General features: G+C 36.6%; 1 protein-coding gene and 1 long non-coding RNA gene across 5 annotated transcripts in view; one reads left to right on the forward strand and one right to left on the reverse strand.

Moving 5' to 3' along the window:
• The window catches only part of LOC104912828 (uncharacterized), a 51,647-nt gene that overhangs the window by 9,168 nt on the left and 22,719 nt on the right, over positions 1 to 19,760 (reverse strand). For all 3 annotated transcript variants that reach the window (XR_004161047.2, XR_014885751.1, XR_014885750.1), the window contains 6 exons: positions 14,703 to 14,975; positions 14,178 to 14,311; positions 13,133 to 13,202; positions 12,555 to 12,651; positions 10,331 to 10,526; positions 3,146 to 3,231 (listed from right to left, as the gene is read on the reverse strand). This is a non-coding gene — a long non-coding RNA (uncharacterized LOC104912828). The remainder of the gene's footprint in view (positions 1 to 3,145; positions 3,232 to 10,330; positions 10,527 to 12,554; positions 12,652 to 13,132; positions 13,203 to 14,177; positions 14,312 to 14,702; positions 14,976 to 19,760) is intronic.
• Positions 1 to 19,760, forward strand: part of SLC12A1 (solute carrier family 12 member 1) — a 43,277-nt gene that overhangs the window by 701 nt on the left and 22,816 nt on the right. The window contains exons 2-12 of one of the 2 annotated variants that reach the window (XM_085233542.1): positions 5,129 to 5,263; positions 5,467 to 5,542; positions 9,957 to 10,052; positions 10,708 to 10,803; positions 12,010 to 12,149; positions 12,564 to 12,674; positions 13,593 to 13,704; positions 14,190 to 14,317; positions 17,446 to 17,530; positions 17,795 to 17,946; positions 19,530 to 19,637. In XM_085233542.1, coding sequence (XP_085089668.1) covers positions 5,129 to 5,263; positions 5,467 to 5,542; positions 9,957 to 10,052; positions 10,708 to 10,803; positions 12,010 to 12,149; positions 12,564 to 12,674; positions 13,593 to 13,704; positions 14,190 to 14,317; positions 17,446 to 17,530; positions 17,795 to 17,946; positions 19,530 to 19,637 — 1,239 coding nt within the window. The remainder of the gene's footprint in view (positions 1 to 5,128; positions 5,264 to 5,466; positions 5,543 to 9,956; positions 10,053 to 10,707; positions 10,804 to 12,009; positions 12,150 to 12,563; positions 12,675 to 13,592; positions 13,705 to 14,189; positions 14,318 to 17,445; positions 17,531 to 17,794; positions 17,947 to 19,529; positions 19,638 to 19,760) is intronic. The other variant, XM_085233543.1, reaches the window with a different exon arrangement.

Here is a 19,760-nt window from a genome sequence, read left to right on the forward strand (position 1 = left end):
AGATGATGAATATCAACCCATAATTTAAACAAATTACACAATTCACACTTATTCCAAATTTAAATTTAACATCAATATGTAACAAAGTTTCACAAACTCCTGCTGTATTCACTAAAATATATAGCTATAGCTATTATAAAACATATTATGTGCATTAAAAGCAATTTCAACCAGAAATCAGAAATCAAAGCATGACCTGTTTATTGCAGTAACAAACCCTTCAAATAGCAAGAAGGAATCGAGAACATACATGCTGAGGTGGAAAGTGTTTTATCTGAAGAGAGAAAAGTAGACAACAATTTTTAGGTACCAATCAGTGAATGAATTTAGTCCTTGGTCATTGTACCAATGATTTTGGGAAGAACCTGCAGAGTCTCTTGAATGACCACATATAAAGTATTCATAGAAGAATAACCTGGCTGAATTGCTTCTAACCTATCATGCAGAAGAGCTCGTCAGCTTTTAGGTTTGTCACCCTCTATACCTTCTTACCAGAAGAAAATACAACGGTCACATATAATCTTTGGGGTTTGCAGATTCAAAATTTCCACTGCAAATAATTTGATAAGATAGCAACATTATATATCAGATATCAGAATTTCACTACCATGTGTGATCCTACCTCAGCAAAATTCACCTATTTATAGAGCTTTTAAGGCTCAAACTCCAAACTCCAGGAATCACCTCCATGCAAAATAGCATGGAAAACTGTAATGAGAACTTTTGGAAGATAAGAACAACTAGAGTAAGCATTTTGAAACAATTCAACTATTCAAAAATCTACTGTTAAGCATTACCAGAATAATTGCAATACTCAACTGACTATGATGAAATTAGATTCTTTCCCCTTGAGCTGTAATAATAAATTCTTCATAAAAAAGCAGAGGAGAGATCCCAGGATACTCCCACTTACAGAACTAAAATCAAACCTTTCTTGAGTTTCTTTTGTGCGCTTGTCAGGACAGGGCTGGAAAGAGATCACCACTATACTCAAACACACTGAAAATGTCAATGGGCAGACAAAACAAACAAACAAACAAACAAACAAACAACCACTCACTCTTTTTCTGTGTCAGGCAATACTGAAATGACAGATCTTCACAGAAAAAAAATGCTCTCATTGCCTATCCACTCTTTTACGTACTTCTGAGGTCTGAATAATTCTGATAAGCATCTATTTTTTGGTCCAGACCTTACTCAAACTCTATTTCTTTGGAGAGTCACCTATTCTAAATAGGATCAATAAAAAGAAATGAAATCAAGCAAAAAAATAGTAGGAAAATTAGGACCTGATTCTTTATCCATTTAAGACAGCTAACTGTCTACAGTCCAATTTTTTTAAGGTCTCCACAAACCTGCATACAATGGTTTACATAGAAAGGAGAAACAGGTTACCTGAGTAATCATTTATATTTCCATAAATGAATGCAAAGTGGATGTGAATAGGGGTGAATATGAATTCTGCTCTGCCGGATATGCAGAGGAGTAAGCTGCTACTCAAGGAACTAAACACATTTCCATGCTCAAAAGAAACTTCCTGTTACAGAAATAATTTACATCAATGGTAGTCAGTAGAGGGAAAAATAGTGTATTTTGGCTCTGAACACAGTGCTAAACGAACTTGTACTGAACATTAGCATATTAAGGGATTTTCAGTTTTGACCACCACCAGAAAATTCAGGTTTTTTGCTGTTGCGTATCTCATTTGGGCTAGCAGATTGGTTTGTTTGTTTTAAACAAACAGACAAATTGCTTAGGGTTTGTTACAATTTTCACCAAGAGAAGGTTAAAAAGAAGGCATCTTCCATTCTAGAATAAAATGAATGGAAAATTGCTTCACAAGTTGGGACTGCAAGAGACGAGAAGAGAGCACTGTCTAGCTCACTTGTCCTCATACTTTTTCTATTACCCAGCTTATGGAAGAATAATCTTATGCTTCTCACAATACAAAAGTGAATGTCAGTGGTAATGAGATTTTTGTTATGCTGGCAATTTGCTGTGCCCATACGTGCAGTAAGGCCCTGGTTTGAGAACCACTGGCCACAGCACTGGAACAAACAACCCACCATTAGCATGGCTGAAGTCCATTCCTGGCTGTCCCACAGACTCATTTTGTGACCTTTGACTGACAGACCTTTGTGGTGTTTTCAAGCTAGCACTGAACAGGATAGTTCCTAAGATAGAAGAAATTCAGCAGTGCCAGGTTAAAAAGTACAGTGATATTACAATAGTGGCTCTGTTTCTGGAAACAGTGCAGGAGGTAGTAGGCACTACCAGAAGTACGACTCGCTTGTTCCAAAGTACTCTGAGGTCTGCCTTGAATTTCAAGAGAGATTCCATAAAAATCTAGTTTTCTAATGTTTTTGCTAAGTGCTTCAAGATTTCCCCCTGAAAAGCACCACAGAAAGAAAAATGCAATCAAAGGTAATTTAGGCATTCTGAAGAATACGTAAATCTGAGATCACCAAAGAGTAGATTAGTAGAGATGAGCACTATGACAGTATGAAAAAACTGAGCTCGTTTTAACAGGCGAGAGCAGTATGTGCAGCTGAACCTGTAACAGGCTCTCTAGCAATCCTTAAGGAGAGGATGAAATGCCACGGTGTGTGTGGTGGGGGTTAGACTAATATCCCAGGATGCACATCTAGACGTGATGCTTTAATCGTTTTTTCTTTACACTAAAGTCTGGATTTACTACACCATACCCCAAGGCAATTCCTTCTCTCCCCAGCTTTTTTGAAACTCAAATTGTTGAAGACAGCTGTCTTGTCAAAAACCAATGCCAAATTTTGATAAGAAATTGCATATGTTTGACTTCAGATTTCTAAACATCACATAACCATTCCCATTGTGCTTTGATGCTGGCTTAACTTCAGAAGATAAATATTAATATTTAATACATTTTAATATGTAATTTTTCAAATGTCAGAATCTAAGGCAGGCTGAAAGGAACTTCAGATATCTAGTTCCCACACCACTGGAATCAAATGTGTCCTCTTTTAGCAAGATGTGTCAGTTTTTGCACATATTAAGCCACAAAACACCAATTAAATCCCTAAAAAATAGTCCAAGTGCTATTTCACAGCTGATGGCTGGTGATAATTACTTGGGTTTAATATTTATCCTACATAAGAAATTATCTAACCTTTCTTCATCTTGGTTATTCTCCACACTTGTTATGATGACTTGATGAGCTCATCATCTTTATCCCCAGGAGAGGTGAAGGCTAATCTGTTTCGAAACATGGAAAGGAAAATGTTGTGCTTGATTTTTTCTTTTTTATTTAAAAATCAATCAATCAGTCAAACAAACAAACAAAAACACAAGAAATCCAACAACAACAACAACAATAACAAAGTTAACTTCTGATTTGGGTAGATTTTCAAATTATCCTGCCACTTTTATTCCACATACTCAATGCATGAGGGACATGGGTACATCTACTTGGTAAATAACCAATCATTGACTAAAGCACACCAATTTAAAATGCATTTATGGAAGGTTTAAGGCCATAATTTATGATAATGGCATGTGAGAGCACAAATTAATTCAAAGTGTGAATGAAACAACTTGTTTCAAGTGCAAACACTGAACACTTCTTTTTTTTTTTTTGTCTTTGAAATTCTAACCACCATGTATGTAAACAAGCCAACAAACAAACAAACATTATTCTGATAATTCTCCATAATTCATTTTAATTATTTACTGTATTTAGAGCAAACACAGCATTGTTATTTTAGGGTGAGAATTGTCAAAAATAAATATTTCAGGAGCTCAAAGTCACAGGTTTTCAATAGATTTTGTATTCCCATTTCGCTTAGAATCACAAAGGGCATATTCACCAACTTGAGTAAATGTCAAAATGCATTATCCAGACACTTATTTCTCATTTGTGAGCACTAGCCTAAATTTATTGTGTCAAAGGCATTCTAAAATTTTCCACTGTGGTGGCTAGAGATCTATCCATGAGGAATCCAAACATGAGCATAAATATCATAAACTACTGGTCTTTATGCCTGTATCGTATTTTATTTTTTTTAAGTCTATGTAAATACAGAACAAGCCTTAAAGCTTAAGCAAGATTTAAAAACCTCATCTGTTTCCCAGAATCACAGATGGTTCCCCTCTGTGACTTATTTAGTTAATCTGGAAACATCTTCATACCTTTCCAAACCCTAAAAGCACCTTGATTCCTCTCCAGAAGTGATGCACACTCCTGAACGTCTGCCAGGCAGTGTGACAGTGCACACAGTCCTTCCTGAAGGTCTTTGCACAGGACCCATACAACATTTAGCAACAGTTAATCTAATTCTAATTCAGTGCAAAGCTAGTCAGAACTTTGTATAAACATTTTTACAAGAAAACAGCAATGACAGGAAGTATAAACCTCAGCACTGTGACTAATTCCTATTCAGGCCACAAGAAACATATCATGGTGCTAAACAGAACTGATGAGATAAAGTACAGATTGAAGTCTGTAATTGAATGTGAAAGATCCAAAATTATAGGCTATTTATTCTAGTTATGTGGCAAATATGCTGATTTTTAATCCTACCTAGGACAGTTAAACTAGAGCTGAATAAAACACATAAGGGGTTATTCATTTACCACATTACTAATCACATTTCACCAGTAATTCTGATTGTTTTCAAGAATGTGTTGCTGTTTTGAGGACATTTGCTTCTGAAATTATGTTTGTATTTTAACCAATGGGAAATATCAGGGTTCATCTCACAACTTATTTGCCACGCAGGTAGATCTCTTTTCACCAGTCAGTCATTATCCCTCTTTCTATACTTATTAACATTCATAAATTGTTGCAGCAGAATACAAAAGACAGGCATGAGACCCTCATTATATTAGGTGATCTACTAATATATCAACACAACGTAATATATGTTGAACAGAGTTTACAATAAAACCAATTTAGTATCAGGTAATAATACATTTACTTTGCTTAAGTGATTCTATCATCTTTTCTCAGCTAGCAAGCCCACCTGTTGATGCCTGGTGTCAGCAGAGTACTGCCCTCTATTCATGAGACAGTAAAGCCTAATTTTCCTTGGATTTCCCTTATTCCACGTCTTTTTAACACAAAAATGTGTTTGTTTTCTCTGTGATCCTTCAGAACATAGCTGTGAGCACTGGCTCAGTGGAGAGGGTGGCTAATGGAGAAAGCACTGCTGGAGATGAGGCAGCAGCCAGCAAGGAAGAAGAAAAGAAAACAGGATTTGTCAAGTTTGGATGGGTGAAGGGTGTGCTGGTGAGAAACTTTTCTGCATTTTCAAAACATAAAATAAAATGTAAGATTAGTCCTATGATATCAAGCTCTTTTAAGAAGAGAGGGAGGTATAATTGAAGGATGTTTGGGGTGGTCTCCAAGAGCCTTCACTGCATACAATCATGTTTCCGAATAACACTACTTTCAGTGTTATGCTAATGCAATATTATTTATTTAAAACCTAGGTAAGATGCATGCTCAATATCTGGGGTGTGATGCTTTTTATTCGACTTTCCTGGATTGTAGGTCAAGCAGGAATTGGTATGTATCTTATTTAATACCATTTTCAACAGTGAAAGGGATAAAGAGGATAAACTATACACGACTGTGATTAATATATAATCTGAGATGTGTATTTGCATGTTGAAATAAATAATGTTTTCAAATGCTTGCCAGGGTAAAATATGTTAATCCTCCAAACTATTGGAATTTTCCAGACTACCAGCCAAATTACTGCTTAGAGGCATAGATCTGTTAACTATGCATATGATCATCACATTTGAATATTTCTGAGCTTTGGTGAAATTTGTATTTAGATCCTGTAACAGATGTAAACTTTGGGACTCAAGCCAATTTCTAATACGTGTGTACAGAATTAACCTGTAAGAGTTCACACTTTGCTTATCTGTGAATCCCAAACCTTGTCATCTGCATATTAAAAACAACACTTCTTCACACTTCTCTGCAAAGACAAAAACAGAATTGGAAGGAGGTCTCATCTCATCAGGATTTTATTTTTAACTATAGCAGAGCACTAGATACTACACTTATTAAAACTTTGTTACCACTTTTGTTAACAAAGTACACCTCATAGCCTGCTGTATCTTTGCTTCTTTACTGTATTTTAATTAACCCACTTCCCACATTGTACCCCTGGGAGACTGGGCCTCAGGGGCTCCATTCAATATGTTGAGCAATCAATGCAAAAGGGCTCAAAACATAGCAAGAACCTCCCGCAACTAGAAGCAGCCCAGGAAAGTATCATTAACTCTTGTGTGGCACAACTTCCTTTTGATAGCTGCTGTTGTGAGGAAACATAAACAGAACCATGACAGCAGTGTCAGTGTGTTACATGCTTAAAATTAAAATGGAGCCCTAATTTTTGATTAACATCTAGACATCATAAAAAGCACCCATCCAAAGGACCAATGGCAAGTATTTCAGTTTGTATTCTCACAGAATGGAAATACTGAGTAGACATGAGCTGGAGTCCAAAGTCTGGCCTCTGGGCCTCAACTCACCACATCTTGGACAAAACTCTGCTCAAAGCAAAAGACAGAATGCAATCATCACTGATTGATTTGTTATTGGTTGAAATGAAACAGTGAACGAAAACATCTCCAGAATTTTGCCTGACTGAGGTGTAACTTCCAGCAAAACACATTAACTTTACAAAAGTTTTGTTTGAGGAAGACTGAGCTTTAAAAAAACAGATACAAGTGAAATACTCATTAAGGAAAAAAAAATAAATAAAATCCAGCAACAAACCTCTAGGCACAAGTAGGAAAAAAAGCCAACACCATAAAAGCTCCAGAACTAAACGGAAGAACTTTACCTACTTTTGCAGTGCTCCATGCATGGCTCCAGCACTGTGCCTGACAAAGGGGTGCTTGCTGACTTTATGATGCATACCAAATGAGAGCATGCAGCCCAGGGCACTCATAAGTATATGCCTTGCCATGAAAACTCTGCATCTTAATATTGCCAAGACTTTGCTCAGGGGTTTCATGCAAAATTAGTTTTTAAGGGCAGTTTAGTAACTTATTGAGATCATCAAGAAGTATTACTTTGTTTTGAGGTGTGAGAATAGCCACAGGCAAGAGTAATTCATTTTAGAACAACTTACTTAGCAGCCATACACCTTGGTTTCAATCTAAACTTTAATCAGATTTTAGCATTAATTTGTACCAATATCAGTAGCAGATTTCTGCTCTCATGTTTAATTTTACCATTTTAATTCATTGATAAGCAGACCCTCTTTCTCTATGGTTTATTGCCCTGCTATTGCTTTTTTAAAATTGCATGTCTTATTTAAGGATGTTACTTCTACTACTTCTGAAAATGAAACATGAAATTCTATTTGGATAACCTCTCAGTATGTTTTCTGAATGTCTTGTAAACAATGAGTTTAAATCTGTAGCCAAGACTTAAAGAGAGCAGTGATAGAATTTCCATATCCTAATAGGCTGTCTTGGGGAAAAAGCTCTAAGAAGGAAAAAAACAGAGCCTTGGGTTTATTGTCAAGTAGGACAAAAGGCACAGGCTGATTCTGATAAGAATAAGGTCCACAACCAGTCTGGTATTTTCATGTAACATCTGGATACTCTCCAGTCTGTATTTGTACCTAAACATAGAATGGTTAACCAAAGACACCAAGACACCAAGTTTATGCTAACTGAAAATGTGGCCCCAAATATTACAATTGTGTTACACTAGATTATTTAAAATAATGTTTTGGTTGTGTCACTTGAATTATTTTATGCATTTTTCTTCTTAAATGTAATTTTATTATTTTTTTTTTTTAATATTAAGGTCTTCCCAAGCAGATATTACTCATCAGATTAGCAAAATATCTGCCCCTAATTAACATATACATTTACAACATGACCTGTGAAATCTAATACAAAATTCCAGTAAAATAGTTTCAGGACAAATGTGTACTTGACAAACAATTTTGGCACAACTTTAAGAATAATGTCTCCGATGTTCCATTTAGGATTTAATAGTTGTTTTAATGTGATTTAGTGATTGTTTAGTGGTTGTTTTAGTGATTTAATGGGTTGTCAACTTCTGCAATAGTCATATTCAGCCACTTTTTGTGCACAAAATGTACACAGTTCAACAAGATCCTTCTATGCAACATGCGGTGGTAGCTGACCAAAAGAAATGCCCATTTGGATTATTATTTTTTATTAATGTGGACCTCATACAAAATAAGTGTATGACTTGTTATAAAATGGTTCAGAAATCAATAGGGTAAAAGTGATTTATTAGAGGCTCAAATCACTTTATATATTCTACGTTGCGCTATAAGACATTTATATCCCTGTGTTACGTTGTTTTCAAAGGATTGTGATAACAAGTCTGTAATTTAAGCAGCAAAAAACATTCATTCACAAGCTGGATGTCTATAACCATACAGTATGAATAGAAGTTAGTAATCTGATCTAGAAACCAGGAAGTAGAAATACAGCAGATGAATCAGGATATTTGTAGTTCTAGCTGAAAGTTAGTTGAAAGATCCAAGTTTCAATTTGGAGAAGCCCTGGTCAATAAATACTGCTATAGGCAATATATTCAGTTCTACACTGAAAAGCTCTGTACTTTACAGAAACAAGAGAGCTACTGCATAAGTGTTGGTAAGTTCAAATAAAACTAAGAACTGATTCAGTGTTTTTCTCCAAATGATAATTGTTTTAATTTTTTTCTTCTCTCGTAGCTAGAAAAGAGAATATAAGCTATAAATTTGAGAGAAAGTATCTTATTTCTTCATCAGACTTGAAAGAAGAAAGTACTCTTCAAATATAGAGCCAAACTTTTCTCCATATTTCCAGAAAGCACAGCAAAAGCAAAGGCTATAATTGTAGTTCAGGAGGTGCAGACAGGACATAAAGACATATTTTCTCCATGGGTGGGTCGTCTAGCACTCTAACATGTAACTCCAAAGAGGCTGGGGCATCTTTATCAGTGGAGGTTTTGGGGATCCAACAATCCAAAGCTATCACTGAGTTAATCCAGTGTTGGTGATAGTTCAGCTTTGGCTGAGAGGCTGAACTCTACACCTTCAGAAGTCAATTCCAACTGATGTTTCTAGGAATCTAAAGCAAACTAGACACCTAGCACAGTTTCACAAAGTTAACATATATTTGACCATATGGCTGAAGATTGGAAACATACTGAAATTTCAAAGTCTTACTGAAATCAAGTTCACTTGTCAGTAATATTGATCTTCAGATATTTAACTGTTTCCATTTAATTATATAATTTTCTGATGTCAGCTAAAAAAGGATGCTAAATTATTGAAGATTATCCATTACAGGCTACTTGTTAAAATGAATGACATCTTGAAAGCAACATTTCCACATTTGAATCTTGATCTTGTGTTACAGTAAAATTGCTTTTTGCAGGGAAAGAAGGAGATGGGAGAGTGGGTTAGCACAGCACTTGACAGCCTAGCAAATAAGGATGTTGAAGGATCACACTCAGGTCTTGCTTCTCTACCTGATAGATTCCTTGTCCTGGCTCATTCTGAAACTATACAGTCAGTCTGTCTCCAATTCAATATTTAACTAACTGATGAAAGACAGAAACATTCTTACAAGAAATCTGGTTAATCTCTTCTCCTGAAGAGCCAGGATGTATATTAAAGGTACATAGAAGCTTTCAGACCAAGGAATACTTGCTTGCTCATTTCACTTGGCTATTGAAGAAAAATATAAAATCATAAAGGGGTTCTGGCTAGGGCACTCCTATCAGAAACTGCTCAGAGACTGATAGGAATAATTTTCTGCCAGCACATGGGCTCCTTGTAAGCGTTCTGTACATTCCAAATGGTCAACAAACCAACTTTCCATTTATTGCTCTGATTCTGGCCTGAAAATTCCATTTAAATAGAGAATGATTTGTAGGAATCATGGAACATGAGTAAACAATTTTATCTTCTTATTACTGACAGGTCTTGGAGTAATCATAATTCTCCTCGCCACGATGGTAACCTCAATTACTGGGTTGTCAACTTCTGCAATAGCAACTAATGGGTTTGTCCGTGGAGGTAAAATCTTTAGGGTTACTAATGCTTTCAAGCTCCAAAAGATCTGTATGTATTATTTTTCATATGATGTAAACCAGAGGGATGATAAACCAAACGATGGATCTACAGGACTCAGAGGTAACAATTCTAGACAACTCTAATCACAATTAACTGCATGTTTGAGTTGTCACTTTTCATAAATTCCACATTTCAGTTCAGTCTCTGAAGTACATTTCAGATGTTCCTGCCAAATGCAGAGTGAGGAGTGGCATCTAGATTTGCAATTTTTTCATTCTTACCTTTCAGCAGGTCTTTCTTATTCAGAGCCTTTCAGGTTGGACATCCTTGGACAAAACAAGCAAGAGGCACTCTTCCTCTTATTTTTAAGTCCGATGCAGATCGATGGATATCTTCAATTTAATTCCTTCCAGTATAATTCTTTATAATACTCCTTACATTTCAGCTACTTCCTTAGAAGATGAGCAAGTATTTACTCTGGAAAAGTAGAGCACACATCAGATATTTTATCAAAAAACATTTCAGTACATTTCAGAGCCTTAAAGTTATAACCAGTCCATGCTAACCTCTGTGGAAAACAGCAAGTTCCTACTACATCATTTAAGCAGAACAGGTATTTGAATATACTTGAATATACTCTCTTTTTCGAATCTTTCAGGTCTTGGAATCATAGTTATTGCTCTGAGCGTAGTAGTAACAACTTTAACAGGTATCTCCATGTCTGCCATTTGCACTAATGGAGTAGTAAGAGGAGGTAAGTGAAAATCATTTCATGAAAAATACAGAATTCTACAGATTTGAATTAGAAAAAAAGTGGGAATTAAGATAAGTATGTTATAAGCAAAATAAGAATGAATAAATATATTTGGGATGATCTCTCACAGTGGAACAACAGTAATTTAAAACATTTATAGTCTTAAACATTTATTGGCAAAAAAATATTAAGTGAGAGGGGATGAAATAATTAACTGGCAAAGTAATATGCTCCATTTATGGTGACACACAAAAAAGGATTAATGACTCACTGCATTCCTCTGTGGGAGCTTTAAAAATGTATCATAGCATAAGATTATACATGCTAAATTGGGATGGATCTAAGTAAGGTAGAAATTATCCTGAGGTGAAGTTTCCTCTACTCTGCAGAGGGCTCCTCCAAAAGTAATGCATTGTATTTTAATATATTGGCCTACAGTGTCAGAGGCAGATGTTGGTGGTATGACAGTAGAGGATAAACCTTCTGACCAATATTCCATTACATGTTTCTGCTGTGCAACAAATGGCAGAAGAGGGGCAGTCTGACAAAATGGTGCCTGACATGGAAGTGTATATGAAGGAAAGGTGTGGAATTGAATTCCTCCACATGGAAAAAATTGCACCCATTGAAATTCGTCAGTGCTTAATGAACACTTATTGAGCCTAAACACTGGAAGTGAGCACAGTGAAGTGGTGGGCTGTAGATTTCAGCAATGATGTCATCATAGCACCTGTGAAACAGTAGGTCACCTGCACTGGTGCAATTTTTATAAGCACAGCATGCACTCTTGTTCATCACTGGTGAAAATGCACACCTAATGGTGATGACTATGTCCAAAAATAGTGTTCTGTAGCCGAGAATTTGCTATATCAAACAGTGTTATTGCACTCTTTGTATTTGTTGTAGTCTCCATGGAAATAAATAAATGGAAATAAATAAGTGGCATTACTTTCAGAGCAACTTACATATATTATGTATCATGAAAAATTGTTTGAAGATCTAGTTTTGCAAGCTAGCGTGTTCTGAAGGATTACTGCAGTGGAAGGGCATTCAGAATAGTCTGAAGGTGGAGCCAGTACAAAGCACATACCTTGTTATTGAGTGTCCTCTATTAATCTTTATTATGTTTGTTAGGTTTAAAGTAGAGATTCCTGTGGTATTATGTGAGAAAAAGAAGCAAACACTGAGCATAATTTCTGCCTGCAGGTGGCGCATATTATCTTATCTCAAGAAGTCTAGGTCCAGAGTTTGGTGGATCTATAGGACTTATCTTTGCTTTTGCAAACGCTGTGGCAGTTGCTATGTATGTAGTTGGATTTGCTGAAACAGTCGTAGAGCTTCTTAAGGTAAATATAGATGTTTCGTGTATATTGTTAAGTTGGGGCTTTTTTTTTTTTTAGTATATATTTAAATTCTGATACTTTTTAGCTGTACTTTAAGCAATGTCTTTAACAGGAAAGATGCTGGACTGTTTAACTGTGACAGAGTGCTTCTCCATTATTTCTGTCTTATGAATATGCTAATGATTTTGCAACAAGAGCCTCAAAAATCAGGAAAGGAGATAGATATCCATCCAACTAGATAGCCAAATAACCCCAGCTAAGTGCAAGCTGGAGCATGAAATATGAATACTTAGTCTCACGAAGCGTTGAAACTAATTAAACTATGACAACTCATTTCCTTTTATTTCACCTTGTTACCTAACCCCACCAGTTTGATTGAGAAAGGCTGGTTTTAATAGTATTTCTTACTCTTTTCAGGAGAGTGATTCAATAATGGTAGATGAATCCAATGATATCAGAATAATAGGTACCATAACTGTTGTATGTCTTCTTGGCATCTCTGTTGCTGGCATGGAATGGGAAGCAAAGGTAAAGCTTTAAAACTAAATACAAGCAAAGAATATATTAGAATATGTGCAGGGTTAACGCGTGAGGAATGCTGTACAACAGGTGGGACGCCCAACCTTTCTAAAAGCAAAGCAGCTTAATCATTACATTCAGTGAAAACACTACTACTCTATGCTCTTCCTTGAACATTCATTTAAGAGGGAAAAAGGAAGTTTATGTTCCACAGATGCTTGTTTATACTGATTTTCATAATCCATAGCATCATTTAAAGCCTTGAGTAAGTGCCCTTTTTGTCCTTATTTTTGAAGCAGCTTGACAGAATAAGTAGCAGTTAAAACAATGTTTTTGTCATTGTACCCTCCAAAGCTCTGCCTAGCAGGAAAGCTCCATTTTCTGTCCATTCCATAATCTCTGATGATTTCTGCTATTCCTTTATCTTAAATTAAAAAAATTAAAAATGGAAATACAAATGGAAATACCTCAGAATGTAGGAATCAGTTCTAGAATAGGACTCCTCTTTTCATATTCTGCTGTGACAAAAGCTTAGAACTGCTTATAAAAGAGATCAGAAAACCAATTACATATTATAACACTTCAAGTGACCACTCACTGCAACTAAACATTTTAAATAACAGTATAAAAATGTCTCATACATGATATTTATGCATTAACTTTTTCATTTTCCTTTTTCCTTTAACAAAAAAATGTAAAATTAAATTATAACTCCTTTATAAACACTGTTAGTAAAAACTATCTGCTGTTGTAATTAGCTGATAGCAGTTTGTTTTCTTCAGCTGTCTCAATTCCTAGTGTTTTCAAGGTCTGTAAAAATTTGTAATCTGTCATAGGGAACACAAACATCACAATCACTTATATTTAGCCATCTCCATTGTCAATGTAAATTAAAATCATTGGGGAAATCTTTGTTTCTATTAACAGGCCCAAGTTATTCTTCTAATTGTTCTCCTTATTGCCATTGCAAACTTCTTTATTGGGACAGTTATTCCTACCAACAACGAAAAGAAGGCAAAAGGCTTTTTTAATTACCAAGGCAAGTATTGCTTGTCTATCATAGAACAGTAACTTCACTCTTTGTGGCTGCATACTGAGTTGAGGATTCTACTGAAAAAGGTCACAAGATCAGGATCTTTAGCCCAAGTTTAAATAGGCTTGCAAACCAACGGAATTTATTTCACCTTCAATTTTGAGTCTGTCTCTCCGCTGCTGAAGCTGACAGCAAAGTTAGCTGCAGTTTGAGTCGCATATATATCAGCAAAGCACAAACCTTTACACAGAGCTAAGTGCAAGTGCTGTAGTGACACTGCTGTCACTTCAATGTGGAGCTGTAGCTCTGAGATGCAGACAAGCACATCGTACTGGGGATCAGACTGAGGAAATCAAATTCGCTTTGCTATGATATGAGACAGATTCAAACCCAAGTGTACAGACGTGAAAGACTAGATAATTCATCCCCTTCATTAAGTAACTTTGGAATCAAATCCCATCAGCTTCTTTCATTTTCACCTGTATTTGCAGCATCAATATTTGCAGAAAACTTTGGACCAGATTTCAGAAGTGGAGAAGGATTTTTCTCAGTGTTTGCCATCTTTTTCCCAGCTGCCACTGGCATTCTCGCGGGAGCCAACATCTCAGGAGATCTGAAAGTATGTATTTCATTAATTTCATAATACTAGCTGTGGGCTGAAAAAAGAACAAGAAAACTAATTATGAATCAGCACTGTATTCAGTTTTAAATCATACCCAATTTTGGGAAGCAAAACTCTCTTTTAAATATCTGCTATGTTATTTAAAAATACCAGTTCATCTTTTTTTTCCTAATAGATTATGAGTTTTTACACAAATTATTGCATTCAGTTGTGAGTTTCTATATAATTTAAAAGCATATTTCCATAAGCTGCAGTAATGTAGCATTAATGGGCCATTTGCAGAACATTACACAGAGAAATTGTGTGTATCCCTGGTGCATTTTTGCAAAATCTATAACATCATCCCAAAAAACACATCTGTAAAGCTTGTGTTTGTACTCACAAGAATCAGAGGAGACCAGCTTTTTCTATTCAGGGTCATAGCAGAATAAACAGAGCATTTATTGAAAGCAAATATGTCCCAATCCCTTTTCACTATGGCTGCTCAAAGGAAAAGATGCAAAGTTGCAGCTGCGACAGAAGAAAGGAGTCTGAGGAGAAAGGGAAAGGAGGTCCAAGGGCATCTAAAAGTCTTGCTGTGGCTGTTCTGTCAAGCTCTCACTCTCCTCTTGCAATACAGCAGTTGTATAAGATGGTACTTCAGTATCTAAACAAACTGGTAAGACAGAGACAAGATATTAATTATAACTTTGAGTGCTCTCTAGTTTTCATGACTGTGCACAGTGAGTATATTGCAAAGTGTTTACAGCCAAATACAAAAATGAACAAATTCAAAGCTCAGCAAAGCATTTTGTAAAACATCTCTAGTAAATATACAGCAATGCAATTCTTCGTAGCATTACAATAAACTAGAAATGCACCAGGGTGGGTATCCATGACTCATGTTTTGGAATCTAGTGTTTAAAATAAAATAAAATAAAATAAAATAAACAAACACCCCCCCCCCCCCAAAAAAAAAAAAAAAAAAAAGGAAGAAAGTAAACCAAAATACTAAAAAGTCACCAAAAGGACACAAGTCAAACCTGGCTTCCTCCAGCATATCCAGCGATAGCTTTATCATATAGACCTATTGTCCCTGATACCTTAAGGATTCAACCAATCATCTCTTAAATCTGTATTGGCCTAGCAGTCACAAGTTCATCAGGATCCTATCATCCCTGACAGACAGATTTGTTTTCCTTCTTACACTGATTGCATGCCTCATCTCCTTAGTTTTCAGAGGACTGCTTTTGAAGCCAAGCACAGAGAGAAATAGGTGGAATTGGAGCCACTAATAATGATGTTTATGAGATTCCATTTTTAATTAAAAAGAAAACAAAGCAAATCATTGTACTTCTGCCCACTGAGACTGAATCAGCCTCACAGTCTCCATCTTTTTAACAAACAAAAATAATTATTTTGCCGTATATGGTGCTCTCTATCTATGGTAAACTCCCAAAGTAGCAGCACTTCTTTCACAAGCTGTTTGAAAGAGTTTGAACAGACCAAAGGAACCAACTCTCCTGCTGGCTCCCTGCAGTTGTTCCAATCTGGCAGTACGTAGAGGTCTATGACCAGCTCCTCCAGGCTGTAGATTCCCCACCGAGCATATTTAGATGCATTAGACAGGTCTAATTAAATTAACCACCCTCTCCAGAAATCTAAAGGACAAGCTAAGAATTATTTTAAATGTAAAATTGTCAAACCAGATTTCTTTAAACAGCTATGTACAGGCTTCTGTAGACACTACACATTCAAGTGGTGAGCTAGTTCAAAGCCTGCTCACAGAAAGAGTCTGTCTTCCTAGGGACTGCAGAGGGCTTGGGAGCAGATATTAAAATGCTAGCAACATATTAAATATGTTTCATTGCTAATATAATTTAAAAGTTGTAAAGCAGTAAGAAGCTCAAACCCTAAGTTTTAAGGTAAAGGTGTTTAAGACTGCAACATAAGACTTGGCAAAAACAGTGACCCACGACACACCAAAACTGTACAAATTAAAGCTGATTTATGATTTAAAGGGCTAAAGGTCTTATGGAGTTGAAATGACTTTGAAGTTGTTTTTCAGTTCAATAAATCCTTACCTAATTAAAATTATGTTAGTTGTTAAACGTAGTTAAGTCATTCATCCCCATTTCACACAACTCACCAAATTATATATTTTTTTCATTCAATGAGCATAGTTGTTATAACACCACAACAATTTACGGCTTAAAACGTATTCCAGGCATCTGCAACTAAAAAAAACCTCACTGAAGAAACTCAAGAAGACAATTCACCAGAGCTTCCTAGCATAAACAAACACGCATTAAATTATAATGCAGATTACTGGACTCACAACTGCACAAATGAAGTCAAAATTCTTGTGAACTAGTTTATAAACATTATATTCCTACCTTATTAAATCTTCTAAATTCAAAGTCAGAATAGTGAAAAGCAGCAGTTTGTTTTCAAGGCATAAGTACCAATAATTACTAGCTGCTAATCACAGAAGTACTGTATTCTGCTCCAAGTAACTTACACACAGCTATCATGCTGATGAACCAAAAACAGTCTCGTCTTCTCATCCACACAAGTGTCAAGGCAACTTCACAAACTGCATTAATGCAGAACTGCATTATACTTGCTTAAGCAATTGCTTACACCAAAAACCTGATCTTTATGAAGGCGTAGAAGGTTTAGTGCCAAGCTGTTATAAGAACATGAGCTGTAATCATGTCCGAAAGTGGCTGCCTGTACAACTATGTCCTGCTGCCAGAGAAAAAGGCATCACGTTGAATGGAATAGTTTCATGGCCTGGAAATGAACATCGTGTGGACCCACTGAATCAAGCAATTTGATTGGTTCAGCAACTATGTACCATTAAGACATTAAAATAAAGCCCACTGCAATGTAGGGGGAGTTCAGAGCGCTCAGAAATGCAGAGTTAGCCCCCCCCTTCAGAACATCCTACACTATGCCAAGGGTAGGAGCACTGCACCAACAACCATTTCATGGCTATGCATGCACAGGGACAGGAGATATGGCACAGTTCTAAGTGACAAAAATCTACCTTCTCCATATCACCATGTGGTAGGACTCACTGGTATACAGAGTGCATGCAGCATGTGAACTCAGTGTTTTTTGGATCACTGTTTTTTTTTAAGGATCCGCAGGGTGCGATACCCAAAGGAACAATGCTGGCCATTCTGATAACAACAGTTGCTTACATCGGCGTTGCAGTATGTGCAGGTAAGCAAAGAACCTCTGTTTCGTGACTTAATTTATACAGTTAAGAAAATTTGAAAGCCTGGTATGCAAAGGAGTGATTAACCTCCACAGTTTTTTGTCCTATGGATTTATTATGTAGAAGTAAGTGCTTTGATTTTATTACATGTAAGAACAATGAATAAAGAGAAATAATCAGCAGAAACAAAAGTCTCTGTTTCAGAAGCCAGGTGGCATTTGTCCTGTTTGAATTCACATAGAAGTAATAGTATATTCTTGTTTCCACAGCCTCCTGTGTTGTACGAGATGCTACTGGGAACATCAATGATACAGTCATACCTGGGATGAGCTGCAATGGATCATCTGCCTGCAACCTAGGCTATGATTTTTCCAGATGCAGAAGTCAGCCATGTGATTATGGGCTGATGAATAATTTTCAGGTTTTAATAACATATACAACCATAAGTGATGCACAAATGCTTTAGTACAAACATGCGAAGATATTATTTACTGACAAGTGACAGCAATAGGAAATTCACTTTTATCTAGAAAAAACAAAAAACAGGAGTAAAGTGAAAAGTCTGTGCACTTCATGTTAGCTTCATGGAAGCTATCTGACCCCACTAGTCTTCCCAGTACTCTGGTAACATCCTAACCTCCACTTTCAACAAGTACCATGCAGGAGTATATCCTCCAACACCTTCAAACTCGAAGCCTAGACTTATCAGAGACATCTGGAACTCCTGCCAGATGAGCAGTTCATCTCACTTTTCTTCACGTGGATGTGGTTTCACCTCAGGGGTGCTGTGGCTGCTCTTAAAGTTTTAATCCACAATACAAAAGCCAAAGTTCAGACTTCTTCTAAAAAAGTATCTGAAATAGTCAAGTGAAAAATCAAGTGAAAAGTAACGAGATCTTTCTCCTAGGCCAGACAGAGTGCCATTTCTATTCTTCAAAACAAAGCTTAAGCAAAGGATCAAAGTAAAGCAGTTCTGCAGGACCACGACCATGGCTCCCAGATGTCTTTGCAGCCCCTCTGCTTCACAGCCACCAGAGGAACTCACCGCCTACCTGCACTTGCTTTTCAACTAGCCATTTGGAGCTTTGAAAGTCACTTGCTTTTTTTCCCAGCTGCTTCTGCTAAATGACAGGGCTGGGTAAAAACCTTTAAAGGGATATGCTATCTGTATTGCAGACTGCTTTCCTTCCATCCTCATTTCCACCGGAGTTCAACTGCTCAAACTCAGGGGAACCCTTCAAAAAAGAACCTCACCAAAAGCATGAACAGAATTTCATTTCTTGCATTTATCCTTGCCAGACTGATGTCAGAAAAGCTATATTTTCAGTTGACAAATCTCTAGAATTAACTGTTCTCTTTCCTGGAGTGCTTCTAACACACCAAAAGTATCAGGCAATCACATCCATCTGCTTCATCTTTTTACTTCCTTCTCTGCTGCTTCTGAACTTAACAATCCTTTTGGTTTAATGGTGGTGAAGGCCAGGAAAGGCCCCAGGAAGGAGAGGCCTGATGGTGCCCACCACAGCTGTTTGCAGAACTGCTATTGTACCAGCACAGATGCACATTCTCTCCCTTTTTTAGCTGCGTTAAATAATATTGAAACCCAAACAAACACAAATCTCTTTGACCATATCAAGTACTTCAGGGTTCTTTCCTGCTGTTTCCACTTTCCCTTCTTGCTACAAGTGTTTACCTGTCAAGCAGAGGCTGTTGCTTAGGGAAATAAGTTAGTGAAGGAAGTAAGAAAATCTCAGAGAGTACTCATGTGCCCTTACACATAGCTGCAGGTTTGCATTCACATTTGGCTGTGGCTCAGTTGCTTTCCACTAAAAAATGAATACTAGTATACCCATACCTCACAGCAGCTTTGTAGTATGTTGAATTTAGGACTACTAATAGCTGAGACACACACAGAAACATACTACTTAAACAGATGTGTGATCAAAAAATGTATTCAAATGCAAGCCTGGGTATTTTTTTCCCTTCTTTTTTTTTTTTCTACAGGTGATGAGTATGGTGTCTGGCTTTGGTCCTCTCATCACAGCTGGCATCTTTTCTGCTACTCTGTCATCAGCTCTGGCATCTCTGGTCAGCGCACCCAAAGTTTTTCAGGTAGAAATCCAAGTATCCACTTCTTTATACTCTATTTTACTTCAAAAATGAACAATTTAGCTGAACTCTATGTGCCAAATGCAATAGGTATTCGAATAACGCTGACATATGCATTTCTACAGA

Source organism: Meleagris gallopavo, chromosome 12, assembly GCF_905368555.1.
Source record: "Meleagris gallopavo chromosome 12, MGAL_WU_HG_1.1, whole genome shotgun sequence".
NCBI lineage: Eukaryota > Metazoa > Chordata > Aves > Galliformes > Phasianidae > Meleagris > Meleagris gallopavo.